Source organism: Canis lupus, chromosome 15, assembly GCF_011100685.1.
Source record: "Canis lupus familiaris isolate Mischka breed German Shepherd chromosome 15, alternate assembly UU_Cfam_GSD_1.0, whole genome shotgun sequence".
Classification (NCBI taxonomy): Eukaryota; Metazoa; Chordata; class Mammalia; order Carnivora; family Canidae; genus Canis; species Canis lupus.
This window is the reverse complement of record NC_049236.1, coordinates 49,952,315-49,969,638: the sequence shown is the minus strand read 5'-3', so window position 1 is coordinate 49,969,638 and position 17,324 is coordinate 49,952,315. Positions and strand designations below refer to the sequence as shown.

The following is a 17,324-nucleotide window of genomic DNA, read 5'->3' as shown; positions in this document are numbered from 1 at the left end:
CCCTTGTGGTTTGATGAATTTATTGTTATGTTTGGATTTCTTTTTTCTTTATCTTGTGTGTGTCTGTTATTAGTTCTTTGGTTTGTGGTTACCATGAGGTTCAGAATATAATACCCTACGTATACTGCAGCCTTTTTTAAGTTGGTGATCACTTAAGTTCAAACACATTCTAAAAGGATTACATTTTTCCTCCCCTTCCCATTGTGTTTTGGATATCATATTTTAGATCGTTTTATTTTGTGTATTCCTTAACTGATTTTTGTAGAGTTGGTTTTACTACTTTTGTCTTTCAACATTCATTCTACCTTTACTGTATGTTTGCTTTTATCAGAGATTTTTTTTTTCTTTCACAATTTTCTTACTTTTGATTGTGGCTTTCCTTTTCACTTACAGAAGTCCCTGTAGCATTTCTCTCTCTCTCTTTTTTTTTTTTTTTTTAAGATTTTATTTGTTTATTCATGAGAGACACAGAGAGAGAGGCAGAGACATAGGGAGAGGGAGAAGCAGGCTCCATGCAGGGAGCCCAATGTGGAGTCCATCCCAGGACTCCAGGATCAAGCCCTCAGCCGAAGGCAGACGCTTAACCGAGGAGCCACCCAGGCGTCCCCCCTGTAACATTTCTTGTAAGGCTGGTTTAGTGGGGAATCCTTTAGCTTTTCTTTCTGGGAAACTCTCTCCTTCGATTCTAAATGATAATCTTGCCAGGTGTAGTATTAATGATTGTAGGTTTTTTCCTTTTGGCACTTTGAATATATCATGCCATTGTCTTCTGATCTGCAAGACTTCTGTGGGAAAATCAGCTTAGAGTCCTCTGGGGTTTCCCTTGTACATAACTAGTTGCTTTCCTTTTGCTGCTTTTAAGATTCTCTTTCTTTTTCTTTTTGCTTTTTGCCTTTGAAGATTTCCTCTACCATCTTCCAGAGCCCGATCCATTCTTCTGCATCCGTCTCATTTCCTATGGATTCCTTGTTCTGTATTTTTCATTTCAGTTACTGTATCCCCCAGCTCTGATTGGTTCTTTTTCTTTTCTTTTATTTTTTTTAATTTATTTTTTATTGGTGTTCAGTTTACCAACATACAGAATAACCCCCAGTGTGATTGGTTCTTTTTCATATTTTCTCTTTGTTGTAGCTCTGTGTCCATCCACTCTTCTCCCGAGTTTGGTGAGCATCTTCATGACTGTTACTTTGAACTCCGTATTGGGTATATTGTGTATCTCCATTTTGTTTATTGTGTATCTCCATTTGTTCATTGTTTTGAAGTTCTGTCTTGTTCTTTTGTTTGGAACGTATTCCTCTGTCTCTTCGTTTTGCCTCTCTGTATTTGTTTCTGTGTATTAAGCAGATCAGCCTACATGTCCCAGTCTCGAAAGAATAACCTTCTGTAGGTGTCCTGTGGGGTCCAGAAACACAGCCTCTCCTGGTCACTAGAACCAAGTACTCCAGGGGTGTTCCCTCTGTGGGTTGCATGCACTATTTTGTTGTACTTGGCCATTAATGCTGCAGGCACACTGGGGAGCTTGGGCGGCCCCCAACCCAGCTGTCTATAATGCGTGGCTGTGACTATTGTAGGTATGCTTATGAGGACCAGCCAAGTCCACCCACTGGGTGCAGCAGAGCAGGAGCCACTTTGGGGTAGTGACAGCCCCAGCTACTTCCCACGTGTGGTACACAGAAACTGTTGGAGGTGTCCCTGACAGGCAGGGTGGGTTTGTAGGGGAACATCTGGGGGGGTTCAGCAGTGCTAGCAAGGTAGTTGGAGAGTCTCAGAAATGGCGCCCGTCAGTGCTTCCTTTGCCCAAGAAAGTTCCCGCAGATCCATGCACCTCTGGCACATACTCTAAGATTAGCCAATAAATCTTCATTTGTGGTCCAAGCACTTTGCAAACTGCTGCCTCTGAGTTGGGTGTCAGAGTGAGTTTATGTGGCAGCCCTTGAAGTGCAGACTCTGTTTCCTATAGCCCTCCTGCTCTCCCTGCTGATTTTTAAAGGCAGACATTATTGGGGAGGAGGGGTGCTCATCTTCGGGGTATAGTCCCCAAGGCAAGGGTGCCTGATGTGGGGCCTGAACCCCATGCTCCTCAGGAAGGAGCATTTGTGGTATCCATCCTGCTCGTGGAGGCCCACAGCAGGCTCGTGGGTCCTGACTAGACCACATCTCTGCCCCTCCTGCCCATCGCCGCGTGGCTCTTCTGTTCGATCTTTAGTTGTGGAAGCGCTGCTCTGCTGGTCCCCGGGTTGTCGTCAGCAAGGGCTGCTCTGTGTGTGGCCGTAGTGCTGGCAGGTCCGCGGGACGAGGCGAGTTCAGGATCCTCTTGCCCTGCCACTTTGATCCGACAGCCCTACCCTTTACTCTTAGAATGGTTACAGCAGTATTCTAAGTCTGTTTAAGAAAAACGTATCAGGGAAAGAGGTCAGAGAAACTCTTCAGACTTGCTTTCGGCAGCTCCCTGGGTATAATCTACGTCACACATCGTTCCGCCCTCCAGTTCCTGTGCTGCCAGCACTCCATTATACGTTTGTTGAAGGCATGGAACATTCCTACGTGCCTTTGTGGCCCTTGCCCTCAGTGCCTTACCCATTTTTCTGGCAGAAAAGTAGTTGCAAAATTGATTAGAAGCTTATACATTCAAGTGTTTTTCTAAGAGCGGGGGCAGGTTTTCTAGAAGCAGCCAGGGCTGCAGTGCTGGAGCCCATGGGACGGCCCACCCAGGACCTCGCTGGGCCACAGTCGCGGGGGGCATTCTGACGGCTGAGCCGAGGAGGCGGGGACCTTGTAGCTGTGACAAATATTCGTGGTTATTTCTGTCCAGATCGGGGAACACTTTGAGCCCTACGGAGATTCCCGGCACCTTCCCCTTCATTTGTTCCGCTGCGTGTGCGAATTATTGACAAGCCCTGCCTGTCTGGGAGGAGGGGCTCCTGGCTGGCCCATTTTCAGCCGGAACATCCGTAAGGCGCATTGTGTGCCCGGTCCTGGCTGCAGGCGGAGATGCAGGGGGTGCCAGAGACTAACCGGGGACCCACACCCCACCCCTTCCAGCTCACCCCAGAAAAAAAGAGGGAGGAGGAGGACTCCCCTAGGCTAGGCCTTCTTTAAAAATGTATTCCTTTTTCCCTTACTTTGATAAGTTTGGGGATTTGTCGCTGCTTTAAAAAAAAAAAAAGAAAGAAAAATACACCATTAACTTAATTATCCTAGCCAGATTCGGGTCTAGCTCTACCAGTAGGGGATAAATGTGGCGTGGCACAGGCCCCTGCGGATTAGGATTTATGTTTTTAGTTATTTTGCATTTTGTAGCTTCATTATGGGGCCCCTCTCTTGCCCCCCTAAGATCATAATTCCCAGCAGGCTTTTTTGGGGACTTTATTTCGGTGCAGCGGTTACCTCCCTCGGCCGTGCTGCCCTCATCAACACGGCCTCCCTCCGTGCAGGTGCTGGCGGCGTGGGCTCAGCTGCTGCTGGCTCGGCCTCGGGGTGCAGCTCCTCCAGCCCCCCTGCCGTGCGCCGACCCCGCCGGTGCCAAGGGCCCCCCGCGGCCTGCTCTGTTCCCAATGTGCAGCTCAGCCTGGCCAGGGGCTCCCTGCAGCAGCCTCATTCCGGGTGCGTCCCTGCCCCCCCTCCACCCTGGGTGCAGCCTGGAGCCAGGCAAGCGCTCATGTCTCTGCCCCCCCCCCCCCGCCCCCCGCTCTGGCCCGTAGGTGTTTGAGGAATTATGGAGGAGTAAAGGGAAGACTCCATCGCAGATTGTTTCAGAAAAGCAGCTGGAACTGATGCAGGATGGAGAGGCGCTGAACCAGGTCTGCCTCGCTGTGATGGAGGAGCACCCGCAAGTGGTAAGGACGGCCTGCAGGGTGAGGGGTCCCCGTGGCGGCCTGCGGACCCGGCGACAGCCTCTCCACCTCTCCCCTTCGTGGCCCTGAGACCTCTCCTGATAAGGGCTGGCCCAGTTGCATCAGGAAGCCCCTGATACATTTTATCTGTTTTTAGTTAAGGTCAAGAGCTCAAATTAGGCGAATATTAGAAAAAGACAACTTTTCCTATAAGGAATATCCATTTCTGGGGTTTAATCTCCTGGAGTTCGGTTTACAGGGGTGTTTATCAAGCTCCCTAGGTCCAAGTTTTGACCTCCCAGCATGACACACTTTGAATGTGTTCTAGCTAGTTCTGCTTTATAAGGAGACCTCTCACTAATAAACGAGCAGGCATGACTGCAGAAAGGAAAGAAAGATAGGCAGACCCATTAGCTCCCTGCCTTTGAAAGGTGGGTAGAAAGGCAGAAAGGAAAATTATTTGTAAATTATGGAGAAAATCCTTGACAGGAGCATACCTGAAAACCAAGTCCTTTTGTGTTCTGAGCATAGAACAAAATAAAAAAGCTAGAGTACCACCATCCCTCCCTCCCCAAGTCTAATCACATTGTCTAGAGATTTTTTAGTGGGTAAAAAATTGCTAGCATCGCTTTCAGAATAATACCCACCCACCCATCGGCTTGCCAGGAACACTAACAGCTCTGAAAAGAGCTCTCGATAAGGAAAATGAGCTTGCACTGCGTCTGGGCAATCTCCATCTTCCTGCCTCATCTGTAGTGACTGATTAAGACACTGTTTTGGACTCGTTCTCCGGCACCAAGTGCAGACACTCACACGTGTTATTACCCATCAAGATGCTGCCGAGCAGGAGGTCAGAGTGGGTGGCCCTGGCAGCCCGTGGCTGTTCAATAGGAATCTGGAGCCTCCTGCTTCCATAGTCCCCATCTTGCCCACCACAGTGCACCCCCAACCCAAATGCTCTGGGAGAGTTGCCATTCTGTGGATTTGTTTTCTGATAAACATGTCTTCCTGGCAGGGGGTTAAGATGGGGAAGAAAGCTGTGCATTTCAGTGGCTGCTGAACACCACTGGAGGATTAGAGAAGGACCTCGCTCTGACTAGACTAGATCATTCCTCTTAGAGAGGTTACTCACCCCCAAGACTGAGAAGCTCCATGTCCTCCTGTCACTGTGGCACCCAGGAGCACGGCCTTGTTCCTGTGCACCTGCTCTCTCTCTGGGCAAACAGTCATGATGCGTCACAGCCCTCTTGTCCACTTTCCTCAAACAGCAGAGTGACAAACATGCCCTGTGACAGGAGCCCAGAAACCACCCCAGGAGCTCACCCACCCCTCTTCCTTTTCTCATTTAATATCTAATGCTAACAGAAGAGAAACAATCTAAATTCCAGTAAACATAAACCTTAATTTAAGTATGCACGTCATTATCTTCTCCTGTAAAACAATTTCTGTCTTTAAAGGTACTGGCCATGAAGAGGGGAAACCCCAGAGCTATAAACAAACTGATTGGGTTGGTCCGAAAAGCAACTCTCAGCCGAGCAGACCCGACTGTGATAAAGGAGATCCTGGAGAAGAAGCTGTCATCGTGAGCCATTTTGGGTCCCTGAGGGAGAGTGGGCGGCCGTGACTGAGAACCAGAGCCTGGGACACCTGACATTCAGGGGCTCGACAGAGCTGGTGCCTCCCAGGCCCTGGCCCCAGCTGGAGCCCTAGGATGCCCCTCACACAGACCAGTAGTGACAGCCCAGTTGCTTCATGGACCTCAAAATGGCTCCAACCACAGCAGTGGTTAGCAAATAGCACGTTCCAGTGCTCAGTGATTCTGAACTAAAGGAGGCACCATTTCAGATGATGTCACCATTCTAAGAAAACGCCTCATTCTGCAGTTCCTTAACAAATATTTCTGAGTAAGTCCCAAAAACCAAGCACTGCTCTGGGTGCCAGGAATGAGCAGTGGTCAAGAGAGACCATGGTTGAGACGCAGTATTTGAGACCTGAAAGTAGATGAGTGGGACTAAAAACCACAGCAGAATCAACATGCTGTAAACACATGGTTGTCTCGGGAGGCCTCTGAAGATGGGGAGGAGGGTTTGGTCTTACTAGCCTTTCTCCATCTGTGGACTAAGAGGAAAACAAAACAAACACACAGAAGTTTTCAAATAAATTTAATGAATAAAATATATACTGAAATATCACATAAAAAATTAACTTACACTTCAAAGATTGTGCAGTTGATAACTCTTCTGCCCCACCGCCCAGGCCAGAAAAAGGATAAAAAGGAAAAAAGCTGTAACATTAAACTGATTTGTTTTGCCTGGAAAGAATAAGATTATCAACTAGTACATCAAAATCTTGACCTTTACCAGTAATTCCGGTGCGGTTAACATCTTCATGAAGCCTGGGTTGCCCTTGCCCCTGTGCTGGGGACAGTAATGCCATCTGTCTACCGCACTGGAGCGTCCCTCCGTGCACTGCATGCCTGTTACCTCTGGCTCAGAGTGCTTAAAGACCAATTTCTCAAATGCTCCTTTTTAAAAGCACATGTCAAACCGTGGCATAAGGAACAGACCAGACTCTGGAGTCTCCGCGTTTACGCTGAATTCCCCTAGCCTACTAAGAAGAGTCCGGGCATTGCCATCACTAGTAGTGCCGCAGGGGCAGCTGGGAGACTGGAGAAGAGCAGACCCTCCCTGTGGCCAGCGTGGCAACGGATGGTGCTCCAGCAGCTGGCGGTTACTCAGGACTTCCCTAAGAGTGTGACAGAAGCATCGAGAAGGCAGGGACAGAAAGGAGACCAGCTGTGTCCTTTATTCCAGACAAGCATGAAGAGGTAAGGTTTAAAAAAAAAAACAACTTAGGATTGTGAGGGACTGTGTCACCTCACCCAGGAGGCTGTGTGCCCCTCATCCATTCTGTTCCAATACTGAAAACTACTGGACCTTGGAGTAAAGTATTTTTCTTTTTGAGAGAAAAAAGGCAGCGTCCATTCCCTCCCCTCGCCTTGCAAGTCTGAATTACAGAGGGGCAAAGGCAATCAAAGACCAATTCTGGCAGGATCACTGTTAGAAATAACATGGTTCAGCTTGGTTTTACAAATTCCTTTTTCACCAAAAGTCTGGCTTCTTGGACATCAAACTCTACAGAAGACACTCGGGGAACTTTCCAGGCCATTTTAAATCAAGGCTTTGGGGGCAGCTGCATGAAGACATTTACCCAACCTGTTACATCCAATGTAAACTGTAGTATGGATCATTTCCAGAGAAAAATGCCATCATGAGAACTGATCTTTACATTGATGACTGTCAACCTCTGACAATTGCCCCATGATCTTGCATGCCCACTTCTGACATCCTGAAAATTGGACAGGTGTGTTGTAACTGGTAATAGAAAAAGTCAAAGCACAGCTCAGGTATGTTACTTGGAACCTGACCATACAGTCAAAAGATGTGCTTGCACAACAGTGTCAGAAATTCACAAGTATGGCTCTGCTCATAGTCTTTCCATGAGTGAGAAGTTAGTCTGGTTGTTTGCTGTTCTGATGAAAATTTCATTAAAATGTATGAGTTGGTGCCACGGGTAAAGCCATTGCCGTCTTTCATTGGAACCCACACACCTATAGGCTGGGGGTGGGGGTGTGTTGGAAAACTGGCTCTTCTTCAGGTCGGCATGACCCAGCTCTACCTGGCCATAAACCATGGCCCAAACCATGTGTTCTATTAGTTGAAAATGAGTTGGTTGGTTGGTTCTGGTGGGAGGTGAACATCAGCCTCAACACTTGGCACACAGTGTGGCACAGAATAACTTCAGTGAACAGTGATTGAATTTATATAATAAAATTAGTGGACAGCTTTCTGTGGGGCCTTTTGGTATGGGAAGGTTGGTGCTGCCAACCAGTAGGCTTTTAAATCCTGGACATCTGGGTCTAGGAAGGAGCTACTTGACTCTGTCCAGGCTTCTGCAACATGGTGAACTTCTCTTCCTATCGTTCAAAGTATACACGCCCCAGGACGGTGCCTATTGGCAGCCTTGTAACTTGTGTGGCTGACAGTGAGGTTTACTCACATGTCGTGAGACGGGAACGGAATTCAGTGACCTGATGGGAAGGGTCAGTCCTAGCTAATTGTTGTTTATACCAAGTTTGGCATGTTTTAGCTGAGCTTACACACACACACACATACACTTTTGTAATTATTGCTTATCTGGAAGAAGGCAGGCTAGGGAATTTTTGAAAGTACACACCCTCCTAGAGCTTTGAGTTAGTTAATTCAATACACAGCTTATGGGAATGACCTACAGTTCACACCGTGTTTCTCATTTCTACTGGATGTGCTGCAGCCTTTCAAGGGTTCTACATAGTGACTATTGGTGGAAAAACACACACTGAGTCTCTCTCAAAGGCCATTGTTATTTACCATTACCAAAAGCAGCATGGCAATGGCTACCATGCTTCCCTGGCAGGTTTTAGACTAATGTATCCATGGATTATTTGTGAACACAGTTGACCCTACAGCAGGAGATGGACAGAATCTGACTGAAATCCTCTCCCATTGCCTCCCTTAGCCAAACAAATTAGCAAAAATCATTTAAGTAAGATCAAATTCCCTCTTAAAAATATCTCCAGGGCAAAAAGGGGCCTCCTTACAGGTCTTTTGCAGACTTGTCCCAATAAAAAGTTAACAGACCTACTCGGAAGCACAGACTTCTGCAGCCTCAGCTGCATGAAATTTATAATCTGGCCTAAGAGCTTCCATCACCCTTGTCAGGTTCTGAAATGACATAGTAAATCTAAGTTCCCCAAAAGATGCCTGAACTACATATCGAATGCATAGCGACGGTGCCTATTGGCAGCCTTGTAACTTGTGTGGCTGACAGTGAGGTTTACTCACATGTCGTGAGACGGGAACGGAATTCACAGTGACCTGATGGGAAGGGTCAGTCCTAGCTAAAATGATCCTCTGTCTTAGAATCCCAAGTGCAGACGCCAAAGAACTAAAGGCTTCCCCCCACTTTTCCTCCTGTCCTCTTCCCTGTAGGACCTCACCAAAAATCTTACACTAAACCCGTTTATCCAGTTAATGAGCTGCCAGGATAATCTGTCCTCCAAAACAAGTAATGGCCTAATAAATGCCTGAATGTAGAGAGGATTTACTGAGGCAAAATTATCCTGAAAACAATTCTTAGTCTTCCAAGAGCTCTTTCTAAAGCATTAGGTTTATGATGGTCATTCAAAAAGGAAAAACGTCAACTCCATTTTCTTAAAATGTTTCGTCAGTGATGTGATTTAAGGATGGAGTATAAACCAGTTCGACAGAGTTCTGTTTTAAGCTGTGATCTGATGGAGAATTAGTGCTGTGTGATTTATAGAATGATGGTTGAAGCGAGAAGGGGCCTGAGAATACCTTCTTAATGACTGAGAGCTGGGTGGCCCCAGCCACCAGAGGACCGACTGCTGGTTCCAGGAAAAGCTAACACTGCAGAGCTGGCCGAGATTCACAGCAAGCCACAAATTACACCGGCTTGGGCCAGTGACTTGAAGTAGCACGTGCAATAATAGCTGTCCTGCAATAAAGTGTTTCATAAAAATGGCAAGCTTGACAGCCATTTCAGTAAATACAGGACTGGTAATTAGCAATTAAACTGAACTGCCCTTAAATGAGAACTGGAGCTTATGCTGCACACATTTCACATCACGCCCCACCCCGGCCAGGGCAGCGCTTCTCCCGTGAAAACGACCTAGGCACACTGATCCAGATTTAGAATGAGCAGCCCTTATACACTCCTGAACCTCTAAACAGATCTACAAGTCAACCCATGTAACCATGGCAACCATGCCGATTCAGAGATGTCAAAACATCTTTCCACCCTGAGTACCACTGGCTGCCCAACCTGAACAGGCAACCTGAACAGTCTCATATCCTGTCTCTGGATTCTAAGTGTAAGAGGATGTTCTCCTGACAACACCATGGCTCCATGATGTCTCAGTGGATTGAAAATCAACAACTACATCTGACTTAAAGCCACTTGCTAAGGAAAAGGTACTCCTGAGGACCCAAAAAAGAACTGGATGCATCCTCCCTACACGTGACACAGACCTCAATTCCAATCCATCAGTACATCAAAGTATTTTCCAAGACAGTACTAGAAAAAGGGGGGCAATTTCACGATTCCTCTAAATACCAGAGAAAGGAAGTATATCTACTGATCATGAAAATCACATCTCTCTAATTGGTTATTCCAGAGTCTCCATTTCATGGCTGGGAAATTGTAATTTACCCACCCACCCCCCAAAGAAATGGTATTTTAGGCTAAACTCACCTGGAATTTCTTTGTTTAAATTTTTAAAAACATTTACTTGGTCATTTCTAAAAATCTATTTTAAATACCCTAGTGCTCAGCCTATAATTTGAATCATAAAATTCACGCCATCTAGAACTTTACCTCAGACCCTGCATTATGAATGGAGAAATTATGTGTGAGGTTCCAGGAACCCTGCAGTGGCTTTCACTGCCCAGGATCGTCAGGCTAGACACAGTGACGCCAACCTCGGGGCTGCAGGTAAGGGTCTGCGCCCCCTGTGCCTTCCAGCAAATAGCACAGTGTCTGGGAGCCTGTCACATGGGAAAGTGACCACCCTCTGGGACATTTTAAAGCATGCCAGTATCTTTACAAATTTTTCTCAAACACATTACAAAATACACATTTCTAAGGGCCTCACCCCTTACTTTGATTGGAATACTCTACATTACCATGATTTTGCCCACCAAGGAATTCCCATCATCACCCACCTGCTGCACAGTGTCTTCATATCGGCCTAGATGGAGGGTCATTCCTCCGAACCCTTCAGGATTTGCTCTTTGGTAGCCTCGGGATTCTGCTGTTTCTCCTCTGTTATGTCTACACCATTCTCTGAATCTGGCTGTTTCCCGCAACCGTGTGGGTTTTCCAGTTCTCTATAATGTATTTCCAGATCAAATTTCTGACTTCATTTTGAAAACCCCTGGACACAATACTCTGGAGGAGGCCTATATCGAATTCAGACAGATGAGCCAGTTTCCAATTCCAAGTAGGGTCATCATGGGAGTTTGCTACCAGCACCCCATTATAGGAGTTAATTTTCCTGCCTCCCACCCCAGACACTGGGTCATCTCTGTCCTCCTTTAAGGTAAGGCTAGTTCAATACCTATTTTTAAAAACGCTAGGAGGCACAAAAGCAATCTCTTTCCTAAAAGGGCACCTTCTATGCGGACCTGTGGTATACTCTAATAAAGCAACATGGACTGAAGAAGAATAGACACCAACATTGGATAATGGAGAGAAGAGTACATCAAACCAAAAAGCTGAGGAATATACTTTCCAGATACGACTTTAACATTTTAGGTACAAGTCCAAACCAGAAGATAAATACTTGTGCAAAACAAAGCTAGAGGATAATAAATTACAGCTTAAATCCCATCTTCCTGTTCTTTCTTCTCTACCTTAAGCCAAGTTCTTTTCCATCGGATACCCGGGAGTTTGCCTATACCAGTGAGTGCCAGGAAGCCCCAAGCAGGCCAGTCTGCCGGGCCTCATACGTTCCCACTGCTGTACCACAGCTGGGCAAACCTTTTCCAAGACAGATGGATGTGAAGTCAGAAATAGACAATAGGTTGGTATCTTTGGTTTCTTGCTTAGACTGGGAAATACTGTGAGGCGGGCTGCTAAGAGCCTCCTAGCCCAGACCTAGATCTCCTGGGATCTTCATTTCCTTGGGCTGGCGCTCTCTCAATACAAAGCTGCGACAAGATCCATGAAGCACAAAAAAGCAGCCTCTGCTCTGCAGGGTCTCAGCTGTGACTCTGTCCCCCCACTGCTCTCCTGTGCCAGGGGCCTGATTAAGCCCATACCCATTCTCCAGAGGCATGATGGCCAGACCTGTGGCTGCCCCCAGGGCCCAGCAGCGATGCCCACACAGAAAACAAGGAGAGCTGGGACTTCCAATTTCCCTCCAGACAGGGAGGCCCACCCCTGTTATGTGCTTCTCACCTGCACAAAATAAGGGGTGGGGGCAGGAATTGGATATCCACAAATATCAGCTGTTTATGGTCTCATTTTTAATGCACAATTATTGTGTGTGTTTCTCCCTCTTGGTGGTTTAAGGAGACTGGCGCTAGGTATAATTACGCCTCCTGGAGCAGGCTGCAAAGCAGCACAGAGGTGCTAATACATCATGTTGGGGCCTTCTAATGAACCCCATTACTCAGAAGGCAGCATTTCTGTGTGCAGTGAGTCACCAGCAGGCACTTAGCTTTGCAGGGCTCCCCGTGACCTGTTCACACTTCCATCCCGGGTCCCAAAGAGGCTGTGCAGTTCCTGTTTCTCTGCAAAGTGCAACATATTAGAGAAAGCACACAGAATCTAAAACAGTGGCCAGTATTTTTTACAGGCTGCATTTAGTTTACCTTTATCCTTCCTCCCACCACCCCACTCCATACTTCCCCTTAACCCCAAAAAACCCACTGTGACATAGCTTCACAAATTGTTTGCCTTTCATAAAACACTTAAAAAATAATGATACAGAAGTGTATGATACCCTGCTTGCTTCATCAAAGTCCTAAAACCCAATGTAACAGTTTGTATATTTAATTTTGTGCAACTCTTACTAAAATAAGGCCATTTCCAGTGTTTAGGTAGTGATATACTGATTAAAGAAAGCTCTCAAGCAACAAGAAAATTTCCCTGCATTCCAAATTCTCCACCACTACATCTGACTTCCCAGGCAGAGAGCTGAGACCGGTGGATTTGCCCGTACCATAAGGCAACACGGTTTGGGCAGAGTGCAAATCTTGGAAGTAAAATGGAAAGGGACATAAGATGTGTGCTTGCGTGATGGAGGCAAGAGGGGCTCCATCTTTATTCTTCCCTTTTGTGAAATGGAGCCAGAACACAGAAGGCAGCGGAGCAGATGTGCACTCCTCGTGTGTGTTGAACAGCTCAGCCTTCTGACCCGGGGCACCTGCAGAAATCACTGAACCCCAGGATTGGCTTAGTGTGACCTAAGCTGCAAGATGAGTGACTCAAAGGGATGGGAGAATTTAACAACCAAAAAACTGGAGGAGGAAGAAGGAAAACCTGCCAAAGGAGCCACCAGCTTATGAGACTTACATTCTATATAAGGTGGAAAGACCCGGCTAGAGAAAGAGGAGGTATACAGAAAATTGCCCTCCCCACAAATCAAGTATTGTCAGGAAATATCAAAGTAGAAATTTCTGTAAGCAGCTTTGCATTTAACATTCAGTCAAGACACTAAAACCTTAAAAAACAAGAACCTCTATTTAGAAAAAAAAAAAAAAAAAGCTAACAACAGGAGTCCTCAAAGTCGCCGAGGATCTTGTAGCACAGAATGGAGTGTTCCTGGGCCAAGGCAGCCAGTTCCTTCAGGAACTCGGGGAAGAGGGCAGCGGCCAGCATGGTGTTCCTCACGGGCAGGGGCAGGCTTGGCGGCACCCCAGCCACCTTGGCTCTGTTTGTCAGGAAGGGCTGAAGCACTCTTGGGGGATCATCCAAAAGGTTCTTGCCAATTCCTGTCCTGGAAGCATCTTGAATGGGATCTGAAACCAGAAAGAAAACGGTCACATGGTGCCCCTCCATAGTCCTTTACGTCCATCCTTTCATTAAGTGAAGTATGTGTGTTTGAGGGGTGGCGTCTGAGGGAACCAGTCGTGGGTTCAGTTCCTGTAACTGAAGTCTGAAGACACAGCCCTTGAACACACACCATATCCACCCTGTGGCTCGCGTATTTGCACAGCAGATAACCTCCAGCAGAGGGCACGTGATACAAGAGTTTTACCCCAAATCCTGTGTAAGGAAATTTAGGCAGAAAGCGTAGCAAGAAAATAGGTTGATCAGGAACCTTCTATGCCCAGGACATGGCAAAGGGAAAAACTGAAGCCACTGCATCAACCAGGTGAAGACTTAGCTAACCGTGTGTTACCTGGGGGAGTCCAGAGGCTCCACTTGCTCTCCCCAGCCTCCTGGTACTGGGGGGAGCTACTCTACCGTTACCAAGTAGGCCCGATCACATAACGTTGCCGCAGGAGACATGCTGGACTACACAGCCATTCCCAGTGCAGCTCGGGACCTCAAGGGCTCCCTCAGGACCCTCAGCTGCTTGCGGCCGGGACCTCCAGCTATCTTTGGAGAACAGAATGGAAAAAGCTTTTTCAAGGTTGGAAATAAGGGAGAGGAAGTTGGGTGCCGGTAAGACCAACCAGACCAGCAACTTCCCACAACCATGGACATCCAGTGGCAGTAAGTGGCTTGGAAGCCTCCCTTTAGGAAAGGTTTCCAGGGGTTTCCGTCTCAGTTTCAGTAACAGGGGTCTGGGCTGAGCCCAAACTTTAACATATTCAAATGATTTGCATTTCCATATCAAATCAGTTTTACTAATTAAAATGGTTCAACTTTCCTGACTACTTAATTCTTAAATGTCTTCAGCCTTCATATATATATATAGGGGTTATTTATGCCTCCTTCTGCCCCTATTCAAACAGTCTCACTACTCTTTATAAATCATTACATTCAAGTTCTTCATTATTTTGGCTGCTTTTTAGAATTCAGTCCCATTTTTCAACACTCTGAGTGTCGCATAACTACAGCACTAAAAATTCTTGACATTTATAGTACTTTCCACATCTCACTACTATAGTCTTTAGTGTTAAAAAAAATTCTCTGCTTTACTGCTTTAAATATCTTTTAGATTAAAGTTTATCACAGTTCATGCCATAAAGAACTGGAAAAGTTGCTGAAAATCAGTCTGCTGCTACCTTTTGGCAGAAACACACAACATGTCCTGACAATAGAGGACAAAAGCGCTGACATCCCTGAAGCACACTGCCAACCTTGGGAGACCACCCACTGGCACCCCCACGCTGGTCCTTCAGCACCACAGCTCTACAAAGAGCCCAGGAAAGCTCATTAGGGAAGCTGGCCTGAACCACAGTGAGGAGTGGGACTCGTGGGCGGTGATTCCAGGCCAAGACTCTGTTCATGGAATTCCCTCCCCCGTAGCTCTCTGCACCTCTAACTCTTACTAGTCCCAAGAGACACCGGGCAGTGGTTAAGAAGAGCACAGACTCTGCCACTTACGGGCTGAGCGGCATCAAGGAGGTGGCTTTACCTCTCTGTACTTTGATGTCCTCATGGGTCAAAAGTTGCTCTGAGGATTAAATGAGTCAATACGCAACTCAATACCAAAACACAATCCAATTAAATGTTGGCAGAAGACCTGAATAATGAGACCACAATGAAACACCACTTTACATCTGTCAGAAGGACTAGAATCAAAAAGACAAGAAATAACAAGCATTGGCGAGGATGTGGAGAGAAAGGAAGCCTCTTGCACTGTTGGTGGGAATGCAAACTGGTGCATCCTCTGTGGAAAACAGTATGGGTTTTCCTCAAAAAGTTAAAAAAAAATTATCATATGCATAATTCACTTCAGAGTATTTGCTCAAAGAAAAAAACACTAATTTGAAAAGATTTGTGCAACCCTATGTTCACTGCAGCATTACAATAACCAAGATATAGAAGTTAACTTAAATGTCTGCTGATGGAGGAATGAATAAAGATCTAGTGGTCTGTGTGTGTAATGGAGCATTAGCCATAAAAAAGAATGAAATCTTGCCCTTTGTTACAACATGGATGAACCTAGAGGGCATTAGACTAAGCGAAATAAGTCAGACAGAAAACGATGCCATATGATTTCACTTATATGTGGAATTTAAGAAACAAAATGAACAAAGAAAGACAAAATAGACTGAAACAGAGAACAAACTTGTGGTTGCCCAGGGAGAGATGGCAGCAGGATGGGGGAAATAGATGAAGGGGATTAAAAGGTGCGAATTTCTAGTTATAAAATAAGTAAATCCCAGAGATGAAAAGTAAAGCATGAGGAATATAGTTACTACCACTGCAAGAATGTGTGGTGACAGATGGTAACCGCACTTAGGGTAGTGAGCACGGGGAAATGCGCGGAATTGTTGATTCAATGTTGTACACCTAAAAGTAATATAACATCATATGTTAATTATACCTCAATAAATGAACAAAAAGGAGGTAAAAAAAAAAAAAAAAAAAAAAACAGTGAGTCAGTATGTGTAACGTATACAGAGGCAGGGTATCCATCACGTCGCTGCCCCTGACTCCACAGAGACTTCCGCTTCCTGGCCCAGAGGCCATTCTCTGCTCTAGTCTCCCACCTTATTTTATTAACCAGCTAAGGCCTGCATTGCCCTCCAGCCTCGTGATCTTACGTTTTCAGTCCTCTCCCAGACTGAGATTTCTGAGAGCCGAGCCCATGGGTGATGTGGCCTGCACAGCCCCCAGCACACTTCCTTATTCATAGAAGCTAATAAACATTCACTGAATGAAGGAGGGAAGGAGCTGCCCAACATCAGGTCTTCCCCACACCTGATCTCCCTGGAACTGGTGCACATTCCTCATCTCCATCTTCCTCTTTCACATTCACTCCTCTTTTCCCCAAAAAAGGGTTTTTGTGACTCATTTATCTAGCTTGATCATGAATTCCAAAATGTGTCATCACTTAAGAAAAAAAAAAAAGTGTCATTACTAAGGCTCATTGACCCACTTGAATCCAAGAACCAAAAGTGTCTTCACTGGGACGCCTGGGTGGCTCAGTCAATTAAGTGGCTGCCTTTGGCTCAGGTCATGATCCCCGGGGTCCCAGGACTGAGCCCCTCATCTGGCTCCCTGCTCAGTGGGGAGTCTGTTTCCTCCCTCTCCACTGCTTGTGCTCTGTCTCTTGCTATCTCTCTCTCTCTCTCAAATGAATAAATCAAATCTTTAAAACAAAAAACTGTCTTCACTGATGAAGTCAGGAGCATGCCCATGAGGACTCACAGGGAAACCCTTACAGAGGGCGGTGCTATCAGCATGGGAGTGGCCTCGGGGTGTCACAAAGCACCACTAGGCCCTCAGCTCAACAGCAAGGAGACCCGAGTTATAGTTCCTACCTGGCAACTAGCTTTATTGTACAGTGTCTCTGCTTCCTTTTCTATAAAATGAAAATACTAAATAAATTTAAATACATAAATAAATATTTAAAAATAAAAAAAAATAAAGGGATCCCTGGGTGGCTCAGCGGTTGAGCTCCTGCCTTCAGCCCAGGGTGTGATCCTGGAGACCCGGGATCGAGTCCCACATCAGGCTCCCTGCATGGAGCCTGCTTCTCCCTCTGCCTGTGTCTCTGCCTCTCTCTCTCTGTGTCTCTCATGAATAAATAAAGAAAATAAAAATAAAAATAAAGAAAATACCACTGACCCAGCCTCCCTTCCAGAACTAGAGATCTGAAAGGACTCTGAAGATAACTAAATACAAGTAAATACAACCTTTATGGTTTGGAAAGGATTTGAGGGGAAGTGGCTGAGCCCAGAGATCAGCAGTCTCAAGGAGGACCGTGTGACAGCTGGCACAGGAAGTCTGCCCACGTGGACCTTC

The 17,324-nt window shown here is 46.3% G+C and overlaps 2 protein-coding genes across 10 annotated transcripts in view; one reads left to right on the top strand and one right to left on the bottom strand.

The window, feature by feature from the left end:
- GATB (glutamyl-tRNA amidotransferase subunit B) overlaps positions 1-7,411 on the top strand; it is a 90,456-nt gene extending 83,045 nt beyond the window's left edge. The window contains 2 exon segments of the mRNA XM_038559026.1: positions 3,702-3,836; positions 5,291-7,411. Of these exon segments, the coding sequence (XP_038414954.1) occupies positions 3,702-3,836; positions 5,291-5,419 (264 nt within the window). The 3' untranslated portion in view covers positions 5,420-7,411.
- FAM160A1 (family with sequence similarity 160 member A1) overlaps positions 5,979-17,324 on the bottom strand; it is a 232,600-nt gene continuing 221,254 nt past the window's right edge. For all 9 annotated transcript variants that reach the window (XM_038559018.1, XM_038559020.1, XM_038559023.1 and 6 more), the window contains one exon: positions 5,979-13,417. In XM_038559018.1, the coding sequence (XP_038414946.1) occupies positions 13,164-13,417 (254 nt within the window). In that variant the 3' untranslated portion in view covers positions 5,979-13,163. The remainder of the gene's footprint in view (positions 13,418-17,324) is intronic.